The sequence below is a fragment of the Aythya ferina genome (assembly GCF_964211825.1).
Source record: "Aythya ferina genome assembly, chromosome: 21".
Lineage (NCBI taxonomy): Eukaryota > Metazoa > Chordata > Aves > Anseriformes > Anatidae > Aythya > Aythya ferina.
The window spans coordinates 4,444,534-4,460,592 of NC_140319.1; the positions used below are offsets into that span (position 1 = coordinate 4,444,534).

A 16,059-nucleotide genomic window follows, 5' to 3' on the forward strand; every position below is an offset into this window, starting at 1 on the left:
AGGAGGGATGAATTATAGCAGAAAAGGCTCCAGCTGCCAGGTCCTGCACTGATACCTTCTGGAATACAGATGGATGTTTGGCATCAATTTTGGCTTCCCCCAGGCTGGTGGCACATAGGTGTGTGTGCACACCTTCCGCCTCTACAAAATCCAGACTCACATGCTGAAAAGGTTCAGAGGAGCTCTCCCCTGCCTGTGTATTTGACAGCTTTGGTCCCAAATGAGGCTTTACAGGGGATGACTCACTGTACACTTCAGGACTGAGTACTGCCCCTTTCTCGGGAGAGCATCTGCTACGGCTCAGAGAAGCCTCAGGTGGTGGTGCACCTGGAACGAACAGGCAGGTTACATGCAAGAGCACACAAGTTCAACGGCAGCTCTTTACAAGCTGAAAGCCATGTACTGCAGCTCCCCACTTTCATGAGCAGAGTCAGTATGGAGCAATGAAACCGGCTATTAATTAGATTAATTTATATAAAAGTATAAATAATTTGTCCACAATACAACCGTACACAGTTTCTACAGTATCTAAGCATGATTATTAGCTTCACATAATTTCAGCTTACTTGAAAAATATTAATAAAGCTAAAATAAAACACCACTACACCCTTTTTATATTCCCCTCTTGTCCTCATCTTTTAAACACACCCAAGCTCAGTTCACTAGGGCATGCAAAACACAGATGTAGGAAAAAAGGATTTAATAGAAAGGAAAGAATGGGATATAAATATCATGTATTTAAAATTGTAAAGGGCCACAAAGGAGTCAGTCTGCATGCAGAAGTGTCAGTGAAGGCTTCAGGAACACCAGAAGCAGCAGCAGCAGAGATACTCACTCAGTTGCTAGCCCTGGCTTCTCCTCTAAACCCCCATAGGGTCTGCAGAGTCACTGGAAATCTAGGAGTGCAGCCCAAGTACCCTCTTATTCTCAGCCACGCTCACTGGTGGCAAAATGCAGGCCAAAAGCACGAGCCTGCCACACGTACAGGTATTGTTGTCCCAAGCTGCAGCTGCAACAGTTCCACTGAAGCAGAGCAACGTGGTGTTGTCAGAAAGTTTGTCCAGGGAAAGGCACTTAATGAACCCACCTCACCCCCTTCACACAGGGCACAAGGTGGGGTTGAGCTGGCGGAGCAGCCACAGCCACCGTGAGGACAAAGCTCAGAGTCAGCCACGTTGGGCTGGAGCAGATTTCATTTCACACAAACCCACTCGGAGTTCCTCACCACCCCAGCTCCGCTCTTTGTAGTCCCATCATCTGGTCCAGACACCAGCACAAGGTCGGCGTCAAAAAGCAGCACCTATAATGGGAGGTTTTGGGGCTAAAAACCTCTAATACTGCTGAGTTCAGGTATGTGCATGCTCTGCATGGCTGGAAGCATCCTTAGGCAACAGAGCTGCACCTGGTGACCGCAGTTTATCACCTGTTTCTTGCTTGAAACAAGAGTAGAGCTAAATGAAACCAAGAAGCTCAAAGCACCAACCAAGTGGTTCATGACGATGTTGTCAGTGGTTTTTGTAAGTTACCAGCCCTTTGTCAGCTATTATTCCCCTCAGCAGGAGGAAATGTGGCATACCAAACAGCATCTCAGCTTCAGGATGGCGACACAGTGCTCAGATACGGGTTTGCACCAAAAGAACTGAGCTGCAGGCACGCGTTTCCTTCTGCTGGAGCCGCTGGGGGGAAATCAACCAGGCACAGAGTTAGATGGTATTATCTAACTGCTGAGCTGCTTCCTAACTGAATCCCACGTCTGAAGTGTGAAACTGGCAATGCACCTTCCTTACAGAAGCACAGCATAGCTACAGCTTCCTCACAGAAGCCTAGCATGTTGTTTAGAAGAGATATTTGGTGCTGAAATCAGGTACTAGAGGAATAGTCTCAGTAAAGGCAGCAGTGGTTTGCTTAACTATTTTTCTTCCAGAAAGAGTCAAATACTGGTAATTCGTCTTCTTCAGGCCTTATCACCTAAGGAGGAGCTCCATATACAGAACTGGTACGGATCTAATGTTACCACGTTATAAATCCCAACATCCATGGGAAAAGACATCCATTTCCTCCTTGCCTTCCTCTCCTCCAGAAGATTGATCGTGCTATTCCATCAAGCCTGACAAAGCACTTAAGAAAGGCAGAAACGGAGGAGACTGTCAGCATCAGAGCCTCCGAGAGAAAAATTCACTTGCTGCAGGCTTGCTCCTAAAGCTCTGAGGTTTTTTTGTTGTTTTTAGAAGCAGCAGCACAGGCTTGCTGAGGCACCAAGAAGTGGGAAAATAAGCTGATGCCTGGGCAAAGACAACAGCTTCTTTGGCATGAGAAGTGAGTCACGCACCATTATCTGTTTTGTTATTTGGTTTTATCTTTAAAAATTTCCCAATTAGGAGTCTGAAAGTTCTTCAGTTATAAGGTGTGGAGAAAGCACCACAGAGAACAAGGCTTCGGTTGCACAAGTTGGCCATAAAACGAAGCAGTTTCTGATATGTAACATTAGTGCAACCTGTAAATATATTTCACTTGTATTAATTTGTGTAACATGAAGACAAATGGATTTGCTCGCAATGTAGACAGCAGGTAATGCACCTCCCAGATGAAAAGATTTTAGACTTTCAATCTAGATTTGCACTTGCTGCATCACCAAGCTTAAAGGATTTTTTAAGTATTATTATTTAGGTTTTACAGCGTAAACCCCACTCCTTCCCACAGTTCTACTGCCTGCCTGCTCCTGCTATCTAGTGTGCACCCCATCCCATCGCAGCACTGCACAGGAAAAAAGGCAAGAGAGTAAGAGAAAACCAGGCACAGAAGAATGATGTAACAACAGAAAAACAGCGTAAGAAGTGCCAGACCCCAGAGCACAAATACAGGGTGTGTTTAAATTGAAAGAAAAAGTTAAAATGCTGCCAAAAAGAAGGGAAGAAAACACCTTTTCAGAAGACTTATGGGGCTATAGTGACACTCAACACAGCCTTGGCTTCCAGCTCCTGAAAGAAGAACGTCTGAAGAGGCTGACAAGCATCTTTGCGTGCTGCCACCAAATTTCCTTGCTACTGGACAAGAAGATTTAGACAGATGAATTTTATTCTTGTTTAAAAAAAATACAAAAAGATACTGTTATTAGAAATCGGGCATGATGTTACCATGACCATCCCTACACATCTTAAGGACTTGTCAGCTGCTCACACTTCTCCTCTTTGTAGCAGCCTCGATATCCTTTTAAACACGTGATTCCTCCCAACATTTGGGTGTACCTGACCGCAGAGCAGCAAGAAGAAATTGCTTACCTCTGCGAGACCAGCAAGTTCACAGACTAGAAGGAACTTTCCATCCAAATCCTATACGTAAATGCAAAAGACAATTACAGCTAAATATAAACACGAGTCTTTTCCTACATTTAATTTATGGAGAGAACTGGAAAGGATCAAAGATGAAGAAAGGAAGGGAAAAAAAGGCTAGAGGTCTTTTATTTCACTTAATGGACATAATAGCTCAAGGTCGCCTGGGTCTTTTGTGCAGCTCCTTTAGAGAACAGCAGAGCCAGCACTGGATTTGTTCCCATTGTCCATTTCATTAGGTGATTTTGCCCGTGCTGCTTTTAAGAGGGGAACACTGCATGAAAAATGGTCTTGGAAGGACAGTTGCAGCAGGGAGCTTCCCAGGCCTGAAAACCTTGTATTGATCACTGCACTGGAGGGAAGGCAGAGCAGACAGTGCTAAGCCATCTTATTAGTATTTTTTACCAGTTCCTATCCTTTCACCAGCCTACTACTGTCTTTCTTAACACTGTTCCCAGTTTCAAACCCACTGCTCCCCTTCAGAACTCCCTCCCTGCTCTATCTGACAGGACAGAGGAGCCTGCTGTCCGGTACAGAAAAAAGACACCAGACTTTTAAGGCACATTTCCTATTAAGTTTCCTAACGGAGAACAAGAGAGTAGAGCCAGAGTGACTGTGAAAGTCTAGCCCAGCCTTCAGAGCCATGCATATTTCAGGCTTTTTTCTGCTCTGATGAACTCAAGTGGCTCCTTTTAAGTATTTACTTTGAAACCATTTTCTGGGTTCAATAAATATCCATTGTCCTAGTGGAAAATGGGACACAGTGGTTGTTATTGAGCATTTCAGAAGTCTGAGAATAGAATGAGAAACAAAGTGGAACATCAAGCTGGAAGACAAACCTTTTGGGTCAGGATTGGTAAGCACCAGGAACACAGAAGGGCAGAGCCAGACTTTGCAGATGTTGGATCCCTTTTGTGGACAAGTAAACAGCCATCAGAGCAGCAGCGCTTGTAAGCACCAGAATGGAGAAAGGTGTTCTCTTTGCACGGAGGTCGATATTGCAATTATCTGAAGGCACCATTAAGAGTATTTCCAAAGGAGAGCACGCATGGGAAATAGCCTTGCACGTCTCCTTCCCATGCCAGCTGCTGAATTACAGGCACAAAGTCTTTCAGCCAGGAGCTGTACCTGCCCACCACACACTCAGCTTTGTGGCTTATTGTTAACGGATCTCTACAGAGCTTTTGTTAGTGCTACATTTTTGCTTTCACAGTGAATCCTAGTTTGAAGAACAATAACCATGAAAGCTCTGAAATACCTTTTGTTTCCTTAAGCAATGTTCCCAGCATTTCACCAGCACCTGCAGTCTCCAGTAGCGTCTGGATCTTTCAGTGGGAAATGCGGATACTTCTTCACAGCGAGAGCTCCATTCTGATTATTTTAGGGTTTATGCATAGCAAGATCAAGGCGTTCAACCAAGATGTCATACTACTGCTGTGGCATGTTCTGTGGGCTGTTCTGAATAGAGGAAAATAGCAAGACTTTCTGTAACGATGCCATTTCCTCTCGAAAGCCCATCTCTAGCTGAAAGACCCAAATCCAGATAAGCTCAGTGGAGTGCCTTACAAAAAAAACAGTGCAGGATAAATCAGACAGCTTATCTTAAGAGGGCCCAACACATCAGTCCAGCAAAAACCCAAGCACGTGAACACTCCTTCCTCTGCACACAGCGACACCCAGTCAGCCAAGCTTTCAGCAGAGGACTGCCCGGCTCAGAGTCACAATTTCCAGGCCCCCTTCTTCAGCAGCACTGGCACCAGTGCTGACTCCCGATAAGGCACCCCCATGGCAAACATAATCCATCTCTAACTCCCTGTAGTCCCACGGCAGAAGCTCCCACCCCTTCCTACAGGCACATCCTCCTGATTTGTGTTCTCAGTGCTAAGGAAAACATGGACTGCATAGTGATGTACACTGAGAGCTGATTGTACAGGTTGCTAGTCCCATACCTCTTCTCTTTCTAAGGCTACAGCAGTGGAGGAACACACACGCTTTTGCCCAGTTGTGCGTTTACACAGATGCTGCTCTTAAATTGTAAACAAAACAAAACAGCACAGAAAGCAACAGCCACTGGTGGATTTGAGAATTAAGCCTAAAACAGCTGAATATTTTCAGATATCCGAACAAGACACCCTGAGCTACGTAACCTTTTAAAGCACCCTTTTCAATAAATTATTGAAGTTCCAGTCAGAAGTACTTAAGGACTCCTCTCGGTTTAAGACAGGAGTTACAGGAGAACGGCAGAGCATGCGGTTAAGTGATGCTGCACAGTGGAAGGCAAGAAGAGCCAGGTTACGGACTGCGCGCGTCCCCTCCTCGCATGCCCACACACCATGCAGTGTTACTACAGCACACATCAGGAGGACTCAGCATCCAGAGGTAAGTTCCCATCAGGTTGAAATTAAAACGACCAGCGCCATTAGAAAAATCTGAATGTGGCCCAGGCCCCATGAAGGATCAAGGAAGAGGATTCCTCTGTGACTGGCTAAGGATGGACAGGCAGTGAGGAGAACTGAAGGACAGGAGAAGCCAGAATCTCTTTGGCTGGAGGAGCAGAAGGGGGAGGAGGCTGCATTTATGGAGCAGTTTGTGAAGCAGTTGCTGGAAGAACTGGCTTTGGGGAGGTTGGATATTTGCACTGCTGACGGAGGATTCAGGAGGAAGGGAGAATGGATGCAGCAGGAGAAGCTTCCTTGGCTAGCACCAGCAGTGGGAATGCTCCAAGAAGCTAGTACAGTGGGAAGCAAAGATGGGAGTAAAAAAATTATATAGAGAGGAAGAAGAGATCTTCACTGCTTTTATCTAATTAAAAAAAAAAAGGAAGGAAAATAAAAGGAGGAGACAGAAGCACCAGTCGCAAAGAGTTCACAAGGCTTTTTTCCTCCTTCCCCCAGCGTCACTGCTCTGGCTCTGACCTTCGGGGCCGGTATCTCCGATGGCCCGTTGATTTCCGCGTTGCCACTGCTGCAGTGAAGCCCACCAAGCAGCACAGGGAGGTGGTGCCAAATTTGGCTGTGTCTAGCCAGCTGGGCGTTTCTGTCTTCAGGTACCTCTCAGCTAAGTGCAGACCCATCACTACGAACCACAAGACCGAAGCAAACGCATCAATTCTTCGGAGCCTGCAATGCCAAAAAGAAACCCACGAAGATGCAAGGTAAGAGTTTAAACTTCACAAACCCCTTGGTTCTGAGGAAGGGGAGGGAAGGGAGGAGGTGGGGGAACGGTGGCAGAAGTTCATGGACTGATCAGGTTAAGTACCACCTCTTACTATGGTTATACCATCCCCACTGCCTTTCCCACTGCTCTGTTAAGTACCCAAGTGGATTAGTTCGACTCTCCACCAGCTTACAGAGCTGCACAGGGAGGTTTTCATTCACTCTAATTCCAGCTTAAATTGAATGAATCAAGGCACAGAGCCAGAGCAAGCTCTGCTACCTCAAACCAGTTGGCTAGCAACCCAAAAAACAAGAACAGTGCCACCCAGTACTACATTTGTCATGCTGGGGCTGCCCCGTGGCTCACCAAGTCAGGACGGGGCAGGAGACTGCCAACACAAAGCAGTTTTTAAGTGGAGCAGAGGAGAAGAGCACACTCACCTGATCCGCCCAGCCAAGAACATTGCCAAGAGGCAGGTGAACAACCCAAGGACAGCGACTGCCATCTGATGATTCTTCCCGTAAGCCCACGCAGCGCTCAGGTTCTCCACCAGCTGTTCTGGGAGCAGTTGGAGCAGCTCCCGCCAGCCTGCCACTGTCAGGGAAGTGTCATTTTCCAAGTCTGCACGTGAGCTCGTGCCAGTCCTATTCTGAACAGCTGCTGGACTATAGGAGACAGGAGCAGGGACTGCAGCACCGAGTGAGAAGGGGTCACCTGACCCATACAAGGCCATCAGGACGAGGAACGCACAGCTGAGGAAGGCCAAGAACCGCAGAAATATCACCTGAGCTGGTATAGTTATGGAAGTAGAGGAGGATGAACACAAATTCTGCAGAGGAAGAGAGAAACCTCTTGTCAGAAGCTGAAAAAATTGTAGTAAGGTTTTAAAAGGGTGTTTTGTGAAACACTCATGGTCTGCGTGCTTTACTGGACAGTTTTGCCACAGGGATGTGGAAGGGTAGTGAAAAGCAGAGACATGAGCAGAATCCAGGGCCAGGCAGGGCACTGCGGCAAAGAAGTCATAAACCACCTCCAATCTCACTTATTCTTTTTTTTTTTTTTCCTGTACTTTGTAGCTACCTTCATTGTGCTTGTGAACCAGCTTCCCCACCTTCCCCTTTCTGCCTGTCCCACCGTCCTCCCTCCACTCTTTCACAATTACATTACAGTTACCATCTGGCCATCTCCTAAATGACACCAGCAAGACAAAAACACCAAACTAACACCAGGAGCATCTGTGCTAACTATTCTACTGTTTTCTAAACTTCTGCCACACCCCTGTGACCCCAGAATTAGAAAGCCCCATGACAGCTGCCAGCACTACCTTCCTTTTCCAGCTGTATTCCCAGGCACAGAGGCACCGAGTTCTCTGCACTCCCCCCTAAATTCCACCACCTCTCCCACACCGTACCTGAGCGTAGGTCTTGTCTGTCTCGCGGCGTTTGAAGTGGTGGCTGAGCAGCAGCGCCCGCAGCTGCCGATTCTGGTGCTTTATGTAATACTCCACGGCAGCCTGGCATGGACGGCACAGCTTGTAGGTCTGCTCCAGGTGGTGCTTATACACCTCAATCTCCTCATCATATTTGCCCTGGTGTGAGAAGAGAAAAAAAAATAAGCAGATGAGAACAGCAGGTCTCTCAGCAGTTACCATGCTTACTGCTGACATGCAAACAAGGCATGCCTCCAGTCTCCAGAAAAACAGTCCTGAAAGACCTTAACAGTGACTAAGCTGGAGGCAAGCCATACAACCAGCTTCCCATACAGCTGAGCCAGCCTCCACGCACCAGAAGAGACAAATGCAGCCCTCTGAGAATGCTGCTAGGGCTCTGAAGATGATGCTCCATTTGTGGTCAATTTTTCTGTGGCCAAAGACAACTTTTGCTGTCTTTGTCCAGGTTTTTTCCCTGGGAAATGAGCTTCACAGGTTTTCCAAGACATCTCTCAGCATTGAGTTTTCTCAGGGCCCTGAACAAAAAATCTTCAAGCATAGGAGATGGTGAAATTGCTAGTCCACATCATTTCCCAGATGCCACAGCACCTCAAGGAGCAGGCACACGCCAGGCACAGACAGCTGGGGCAGAATGATCAGGCAGTAAGTTAGCTACAGGGTACCTGCATGATGTAGTCCTGAGTCAGGGGAGCAAGAAAGCAATTTAGTAATACTCCAGTTGCTCTTCTGAGTGCTGCATTTGAGAATCACATCTACAGAGTGTGAGCCCCCTGCCTTTCTTGTACGAATTCCCTTTGGAGATGCAGGAAGGATGCTTTAGTACTACAATGGCTTGCGGCTCTCCAACTTTGATTAAAAATGCATTAGATTCCAAGTCCATTCACCCTCCACGAAACAGAGAGGGAACAGAAGATACATGCAAGGAAATGCACTGGACAAACGTCCTCCTGTGGTGCCAGTGCCTATCCAACACTCACCTCCTCCCTTGGTGAGAATGAAGCGAGCTGTTTGATCTTGGTGGTTTGATGGTTGTTGCATTTCTTGCACAGCAAAATTTGGCTGCTCACCCACTGCTGTGGCTTGGTAGGATCGCAGAATGTTGTAGCACCTGACACAACATGGTTGAGGTGTTCCATGTACTGGGCAGGGATGGGCTTGTTGTAGTCTCCATTCTGAGAAGAACCAAAGAACAGGAAAGAAAACAAATGTGAGATCATACAATCAGAGCTGGGTATTCCCTGGCTGATAACAAGATTTCCCAGGCTCTGCAGGTCATACCTATGCACAAAAGGAATAAGCGAAAGAGACACAAAACACTTCATATCTTATCCCCATCCACTGTTTTATATATTAATTGCAAGCAGTTCTTGTTGGGTTTTGATTTAAGATAGACTTTGTCATTCAACCCCCTATGTAACACCATTCACCTGTTCCAAAACACAAAAGCAGAGAAGAATTGTTCTGAAGCAAGGGAAGAAAATTTGTCTTTATCATTCCATGTCTGCACATCCCTGTATATGTGGCTTCTTTCCCAAATTTGAGGAAGCCATCAGCTGCTGAGTACACTGGCACCCAGCACAGAGCTACGAGCTGTCAAACCTCTGGATATTTATCCAGAGCACACACCTCCCCAGCCACCCTTCAGCCAAGCTCTCGCCACAGTACCTCCTGGAAGCCGTTGTACTGCTCGCAGTTGGGGCAGTCCCAGCAGTTGCGATTCCCATATGGCACCACCGTGTCCTGGTTGCAGAACCAGCAGTTCACTGTCACGTGCGTGGGCTTCTTCCTGGTAGGAAGAGAAATGTGGCATCAGCACCAAATCTAGCTGATGGAGAGGAAAGCAAAGGCTTTCAAACCGGGAAACACAAGACAGCTTGGAATAAAGAAGTCAATTTTCTCATTCAGTACGTTTTAGCGGTCTGACTCACGGTAGTTGTTTTCACAGTGAAAAGAAGGACAATTAGAGTAGAAATAAATCCCTGCCTGATGCTAATGCGTCTTTGTGCTAGTACCAGGGACGTGCCAGAATTTTAATAACAACCTTGTGAATAACCCACTTCACTCTTTATTTCAGAGGTATATTTGGGAGTGCAAGTCGTGCCCATAATCACCAGCAGTAATTAACGGACACGAAGGGTGCAGCGGGGTATCCGTTTAACATACAGGATCCTGAGAAATAAGTATGATCCTTAAGAACTGCACATGATGGCATTCAGAAACCTAGGAAACGAGCTCCCGGTGGCAGTGCTACCTGCCCTGTTTGTCACAGAATTTTTCCAAGGACAAGCGTGTATCAAATTAGCCCAAGGTCCAGGCACTATAAATAGCTGCTGCTTCTCACAGCTCCGGTTAAATAAGGAGGATCTGAGCAATCAGCAGGGCTTCCCCAATTTTTACAGACTTGAATTGAAGAGATAAAAATCAATTACCTGGATCCGTAAAGGCCCTTTTAAATAATAGTAATAACAACCATTGCAAAAGCAACAGCTGTGACATGAGCTGTTAGAACATCTTCAGTAACTCAGCCCTTGAGCCTGCCTGCTGAAGAAGCTCTGCACTTCTCTTCAAACCCAGAGCAAGATCCAAGAGGAAGCTCCAGGGCAGCCCAGCCCAGCTGCCTGGGTTTAATCAGTCGGCCCTAAGCACAGCCCAGGGAGGGCGGCTGCTCAGGCAGGGTCTGGCAGTGGTGGCCATGCAGACAGACAGCTCCAGCTGCTACCTGCCCTGCTGTGCCTCCTGTCAGACTTCTCCAGCAAAGTGTCCGGCCAGGGCATGTGCACAAACACTTGGCTGTGAGAGGTGAATAGCTGCTAAGAGTTGGCCTGGCCAGAAAAAACAGGACCCTGGCAAATGTCAAACACCTACAGCAGCAGTGAAAGCAACTAAGCAAGCTCACGGAGGGCCTGGAAAGCAAACAGCATCTGAAGTGCTCACGAACTGAGAGCAGCTTCCCGTCTCTTTGCCCTAGGAAATGTTCCCTGCTGCAATATGCTGTGCAGAAGCACCTGAATGCTACACGAAGTCCTCTGGCACCCTGCGACCAAACAGGCAGGGGGCTCTCCCCAGGGTAAAGTGGGCTTCTCTCAGCCATCACCTCGGCAGCCTGAAATTAATTAAAATTCTTCCCCACTCCTATTTCCATAGAGCACACCTCGAAAATCGGCTCATCAAACATCAAACCTCCCAAGGGATGCTTGGGCCTCCTGTTGTTGTAACGGCAAGGGTAAGCTTGAAAGGAAGCACCGAAAAGAAGCCCAAAAAACCCGAGTGCACTGAGGGTTCCCTGCCAGATGCTGGAAGGAAATGGCTGGAGCTACTAGGGTGACAGATTCTCTTCTCAAAATAGATTCACACACCCACACCTCCTAAGATGAATGTTCTCTGCTTGATGCTTTGGTTCAGTGCCAGTGGGGCTCCAACCAGTAAGTGATCCGAGATAAAAATACCCTCATTGAAGTTGACGAGTGAAAAAAGGTTAAACAAGACAGAAAATTCAGCGGCCAGCCTGAGTTACTCCTGAGCTACCACTGCCTAAGAGCCAAGCAAACTACATGTCAAAAGAGCCCTACAAAGGCTGGACTGCAACACCTAGCTTCATCTCACTATTTTAAGTATAAAAGCTACGAAAATAGGTTTTACCATGCTTGCCTAATACAAATCCTACTGCTCCTTGGGCACAGGCTTTGACAGCAAGCATAACCTAAATTCCACCCTCAGATGTAGGTCACTGTACAGCTCCCTGAGCTAACGCAGGCGCTGCAAAGTGCCACAGGCCCACCTCCACACTGCTGCTGAGCCATCCTTCGGCATCCCTGAGGCGCTATGAGATGCTGCACTTCAGCCTCTATCTCCCTCGTTCTTTCACTATACGAGAGCAGGCAGCAGCACTGATTTCGTGGGTAACACAGAGCATCATGGGCCAAAAATGCAGTAAAGCATGCATGCTGTAAAGGGAAAATTAAAACAAAATGCATAAAAAAAATAATGCCAAGCCATATTTCAAAAAATATCAGCAATTAAATTGTTTGGTAAACATGGGAGAGCACACTAACAAGATTCTGCTTCTCACCCTTGAGGTTAAAAAAGTGCTACCGAGGGTTAAATAGCTGCCCCTCACTCCAACAATGTATGTGGAAGGAATCACTACGTCCTAGATTATTTAGGATAAAAAGCAGTAATCCCCCCTTTCATGAGCGTATAATCTGCTGACACAGAAATAGGTTAAAAAAATCACCACCAACAATAAAAAATGATAAAAAATGCAGAAATTCCTAACCTGCTAGTTGCAGAAAGGAGGAAAAAAGGACATCAGAGGCAAGAACATGTAGGTGGGGCACTCATTTTCTAGTAATTGTGCAAGACTTTAAAAAACAAAAAGATAAGAGACTCTCAAACAGAGACCGAGAGACTTTGAACCATCCATACCTTGCCTAAATTCAGGCAGTGGATGAACAATAACAAATTAGACCATATATTCTTTCTGCAGTCAGATATTGTCATGAAAAGACAGACAATGCAAAACCCATTTGAGCACCTGCCACGTGCTCCAGTCCTTACAAAGCACCGGGCAAACCATCTGTAAGGAGTTCCTCATCTAACACTGCATTAACTTGAATCAGCTTCGCAGGACAAAGAGCCCCGCTGCAAAATAAAACCTGAGCAGCAAGCGGCGATTGAATTACTGCACTGAGATTTCATTCCCAGCTGACTCGCTGTACAAACCCTAAATGTAGCCTGAACGCAAACTCCGAATGTTTGCACACCCAAACAAGCTGGAAAAGCCGCCAGGTTTGGACTAATGGTTTTTGCAGGCGGAAGGTCTTTGCTTCAGACAACACTGCGGGGACATCCGTGACGTAAAGTCAGCTACGAGGCCAGCACCTAGATATCCGATCCCGCTCATGACAAAACATAGCTTTGGGGGAGGCTACAGACTCCTTTATTTGTGCTAACAATCCTTCTGTCCTGTGCACAGTACCTGCAAAATCACACGGTAGGCATACCCACTGGCATTCAGAGCTTAGCAGTTTGCCTCTCTCACGTAATGGAAGGAGAAAGTTGCCTTCGGGACTCCCAACGTGCTCCAACATTCCTCACTTACACATACACTGAAGGTCACGCCTAAATCCTTTAACGGATTGCCAGAACGACAGCCTCCCTACTACTCCTATTTCCACCCTGTCTCCCCAGTCCCTGCTCCTGCTGGCTCAGAAGATGAGGATATTTGGTTTTCTGTGCTCTTAAAAAAGGCCACAGAGGAACGTGCATCCTTAGGTGGATTCCCCTCAGCTTCTGGCAGGGATTAAAAGAAACAATTCTCCATTACAAGTATTTAAAGTAACAGTTCATTCTGGCACAACCAGATCACAAAGCAATGACGCAGATGGCCGTGCCAGCAAATCTGAAGAAAAGATGTGCTGGAAAGAGAAGCATTGATCAGTTTTAATCAGAACAACAATGATGATCACAAAAAGGTGATGGCAGTTTGACATAACCAAGCAGAAAAGCTCCCAGGGATAGACCAAACCCACGCACTCGATGAACCTGATGCTGTTCAGCTCGTAGCCTGGGAAATCCAGCTCCTGGGTGGCATCTCAGTGAGCTGCCGTAACTCCATGTTGTGCCCGTGTCTGTCACCTGCCAGAATAGACCCAGAGCTAAAACCCATTTTCCAGTTTAAGAAAAAAGCATCCCAGCTGCCTAGATGCCAGCACGCATCCAGCTGGTGGCTCCTATGAGTGGCCTCCGCCACCACTGACCTGAAGAGTCCCAGAAGAGAGACCTCACAGGGCACTGTCCATTTATCCTGGCAACAAGTCAGTAGCCAACAATCAGGAGGAGCACAAAAAATGAAGGAAAAACGGCTACAGCTGCAGGTCTGCACTCAGCAATCCGACTTTCAACATGTACCAAATCTTTAGCAACGCGGTGGTCTCAGAGGAAGATCACAAACATTTTCCTATCTGACCCAAACTCATAAAGATTAAGGAGTTCCTCTACATATCTGGATATAGATCACATCTTTTTTCACCCCGGTACAAGGTCTTGGATGCTGGCACAGTTACAGCAGTGCAACTCTATATGCTGACAGTGATTCCAGCGCTACTTTCCACTAGGTTGTTCAGATCTATTTTATTTCCCTTTCTATAGGGGCGGGAGCTGCTGTGGGAAAGGCACCTTGCTAGATAGGTAAATGGAAAATCATGGAAAAACAGAGCAGAGCTGTATGGTAACGTTAACAGCAAGGACAGCATCACATCTGTACCTGGATCAGTCCCTTATAAAGCTGTCCTCTGAGCTGACTTTGGATGATTCATTTAACTAAGGCAAAGAAATAAATTAGGTTATATTGAAACTGCATCAAAAAACACAGATACATAGCCCCAAAGAATTATCAAGGTCATGTGCTGACACTACAGCTCTCCAGCAGATTTCAAGGACTTGGAGAGAAATGCTTTCCATTCCACAGACCTTTTGTGGAACTTAACCAAAACAAACCCAATTTCTTGCCTCAAAAGACACATTAGTGTCAGCAGGATCAGGGATGCTACCTGGTTCACTGAGGATTCCTTTAGGGCACTAGTATTTCTCTACTGCCCTGAATATGCCATAGAAATGCCAATGCTTGTATACAGGCTAATATAACACTATATAGTATACGATACAACAGGAGATGCAGTGGAGTACCCCTTAAGTATTTGGTTGTGGCAATATGCTTAAAATTCAAAGCGTAAACTTGAAGTGAACCTTCACACGAGCAGCCCTGGGGGTCTCCTTTGCTCCAAAGGCACCCAACTGGTGAGCAGAGAACTCAAGGCGGTTCTGCCACACAGCCCGAAGTGCCTCTTATTTCATATATCCCTGCGTTCAAACTATGCTGGAACAAAGTCTGCCAAATTAAGCTTCACGTTTCCCACGAAACATGCGTCCTGAACTCTCTCCACATGGTTTGAGACCTTGCTTTTAACGGATCTACCTGACTTTGTAGCAAAATCAGGCACGCTCGTGCAACGGAGAGCCAAACGGCTGCAGGATTTTGGTCAGGAAACAACAATTTCAGCTTGAATTTGCTAATCCCGAGTTTTAGCGCTGCATCAGCACTCCCCTACCTGCAGCACTGCCACACCGCTCCCCCTGCGATCGCCTTTTCCTGTTTTTTTGCCTCAAAAAAAAGGCCGAGGAGAAGCCAAGCTCCCGTACCCTCTCTTCCCTCACGCCTCCAGCTCCCGTGCCCGCCACCCGCCGGCCCAGCCCCGCGGCTCCAGGCCGGAGGAAGGAGGCAAGATGGGTTTGAGCACAGCCGGGACACAAAGCCTCGGGGAAGACACCGAGGGAACATCCCCAACCCTTCGGCTACCAGCGGGCAACTCCGTGGGGCCGGGGATGGTTTAGGGGAAATCTTTTTCCTCACAGACGCCGCCCCATGCGCGGAGCCTCCCTCAGAAGCCAGCGGCGGGGCGGCCCCGCTGCCTCCGCGCCCCGGGCGGAGTCTCCGTGCCTCCGAGGCCTTCACCCAGCACCTCACAACACCCCACAGCACCCCACAAAAAAGCCCCCTCTCGCCCCATTACCTCCTGGCGATGCGGTACAGCAGCAGCCCGGCGGCGGCGGCGCACACCGTGACGCCCAGCCCGGCGGTGGGGCAGCGGGCCAGCAGCTCCCCGGCTTCCTCCATGGGGCTGAGGACGCCCCCCACCTCTACGCACACACCACACAGCCTTTCCCCTCAAGCCCACCGGCACCGCTTCCACCTCGGCGGCGGGGCTTTGTACGCGGCTCGGCCGCCCCCCGCCGCCGCCGCTCCTCCCCTCACGGCCGAGCGGGGGCGGGCGCCGTGAGTCACGGAGCGGGAGCGCGGCGTGAAAGGCCGGAGTCGTGAGGCGGCGCCGCCATGACTCAGCGCCGGGCTCCCTGCCTTGCCCTGCCCGGCCCGGGGGCGGGTGTTCGTCGTGCTTGGCCCGGAGCCTAAAAAGCTGCCCAAATTGAAGAGAAGGTGGCAAGCTTGCACGGAGAGGGGTGGGGGAGGCTGAGGGAAGGAGGCTCGGATGCAAAGCTGCAGGCCCCGGCGTGCCCCCGGCGCTGAGGGAGGAAGGGAAGGGGGCTGCGGGAAGGAGCCCACAGGAA

General features: G+C 48.1%; 1 protein-coding gene across 3 annotated transcripts in view; it reads right to left on the reverse strand.

Moving 5' to 3' along the window:
- The window catches only part of TMEM201 (transmembrane protein 201), a 28,069-nt gene extending 12,323 nt beyond the window's left edge, over positions 1–15,746 (reverse strand). The window contains exons 1-6 of one of the 3 annotated variants that reach the window (XM_084495413.1): positions 15,507–15,746; positions 9,601–9,721; positions 8,913–9,107; positions 7,897–8,073; positions 6,926–7,314; positions 6,245–6,448 (exon numbers count right to left, since the gene is read on the reverse strand). In XM_084495413.1, the coding sequence (XP_084351539.1) occupies positions 6,245–6,448; positions 6,926–7,314; positions 7,897–8,073; positions 8,913–9,107; positions 9,601–9,721; positions 15,507–15,610 (1,190 nt within the window). In that variant the 5' untranslated portion in view covers positions 15,611–15,746. The remainder of the gene's footprint in view (positions 1–6,244; positions 6,449–6,925; positions 7,315–7,896; positions 8,074–8,912; positions 9,108–9,600; positions 9,722–15,506) is intronic. The other 2 variants (XM_084495412.1, XM_084495414.1) reach the window with 2 other exon arrangements.
- Between the last annotated feature and the right edge of the window lie 313 nt (positions 15,747–16,059).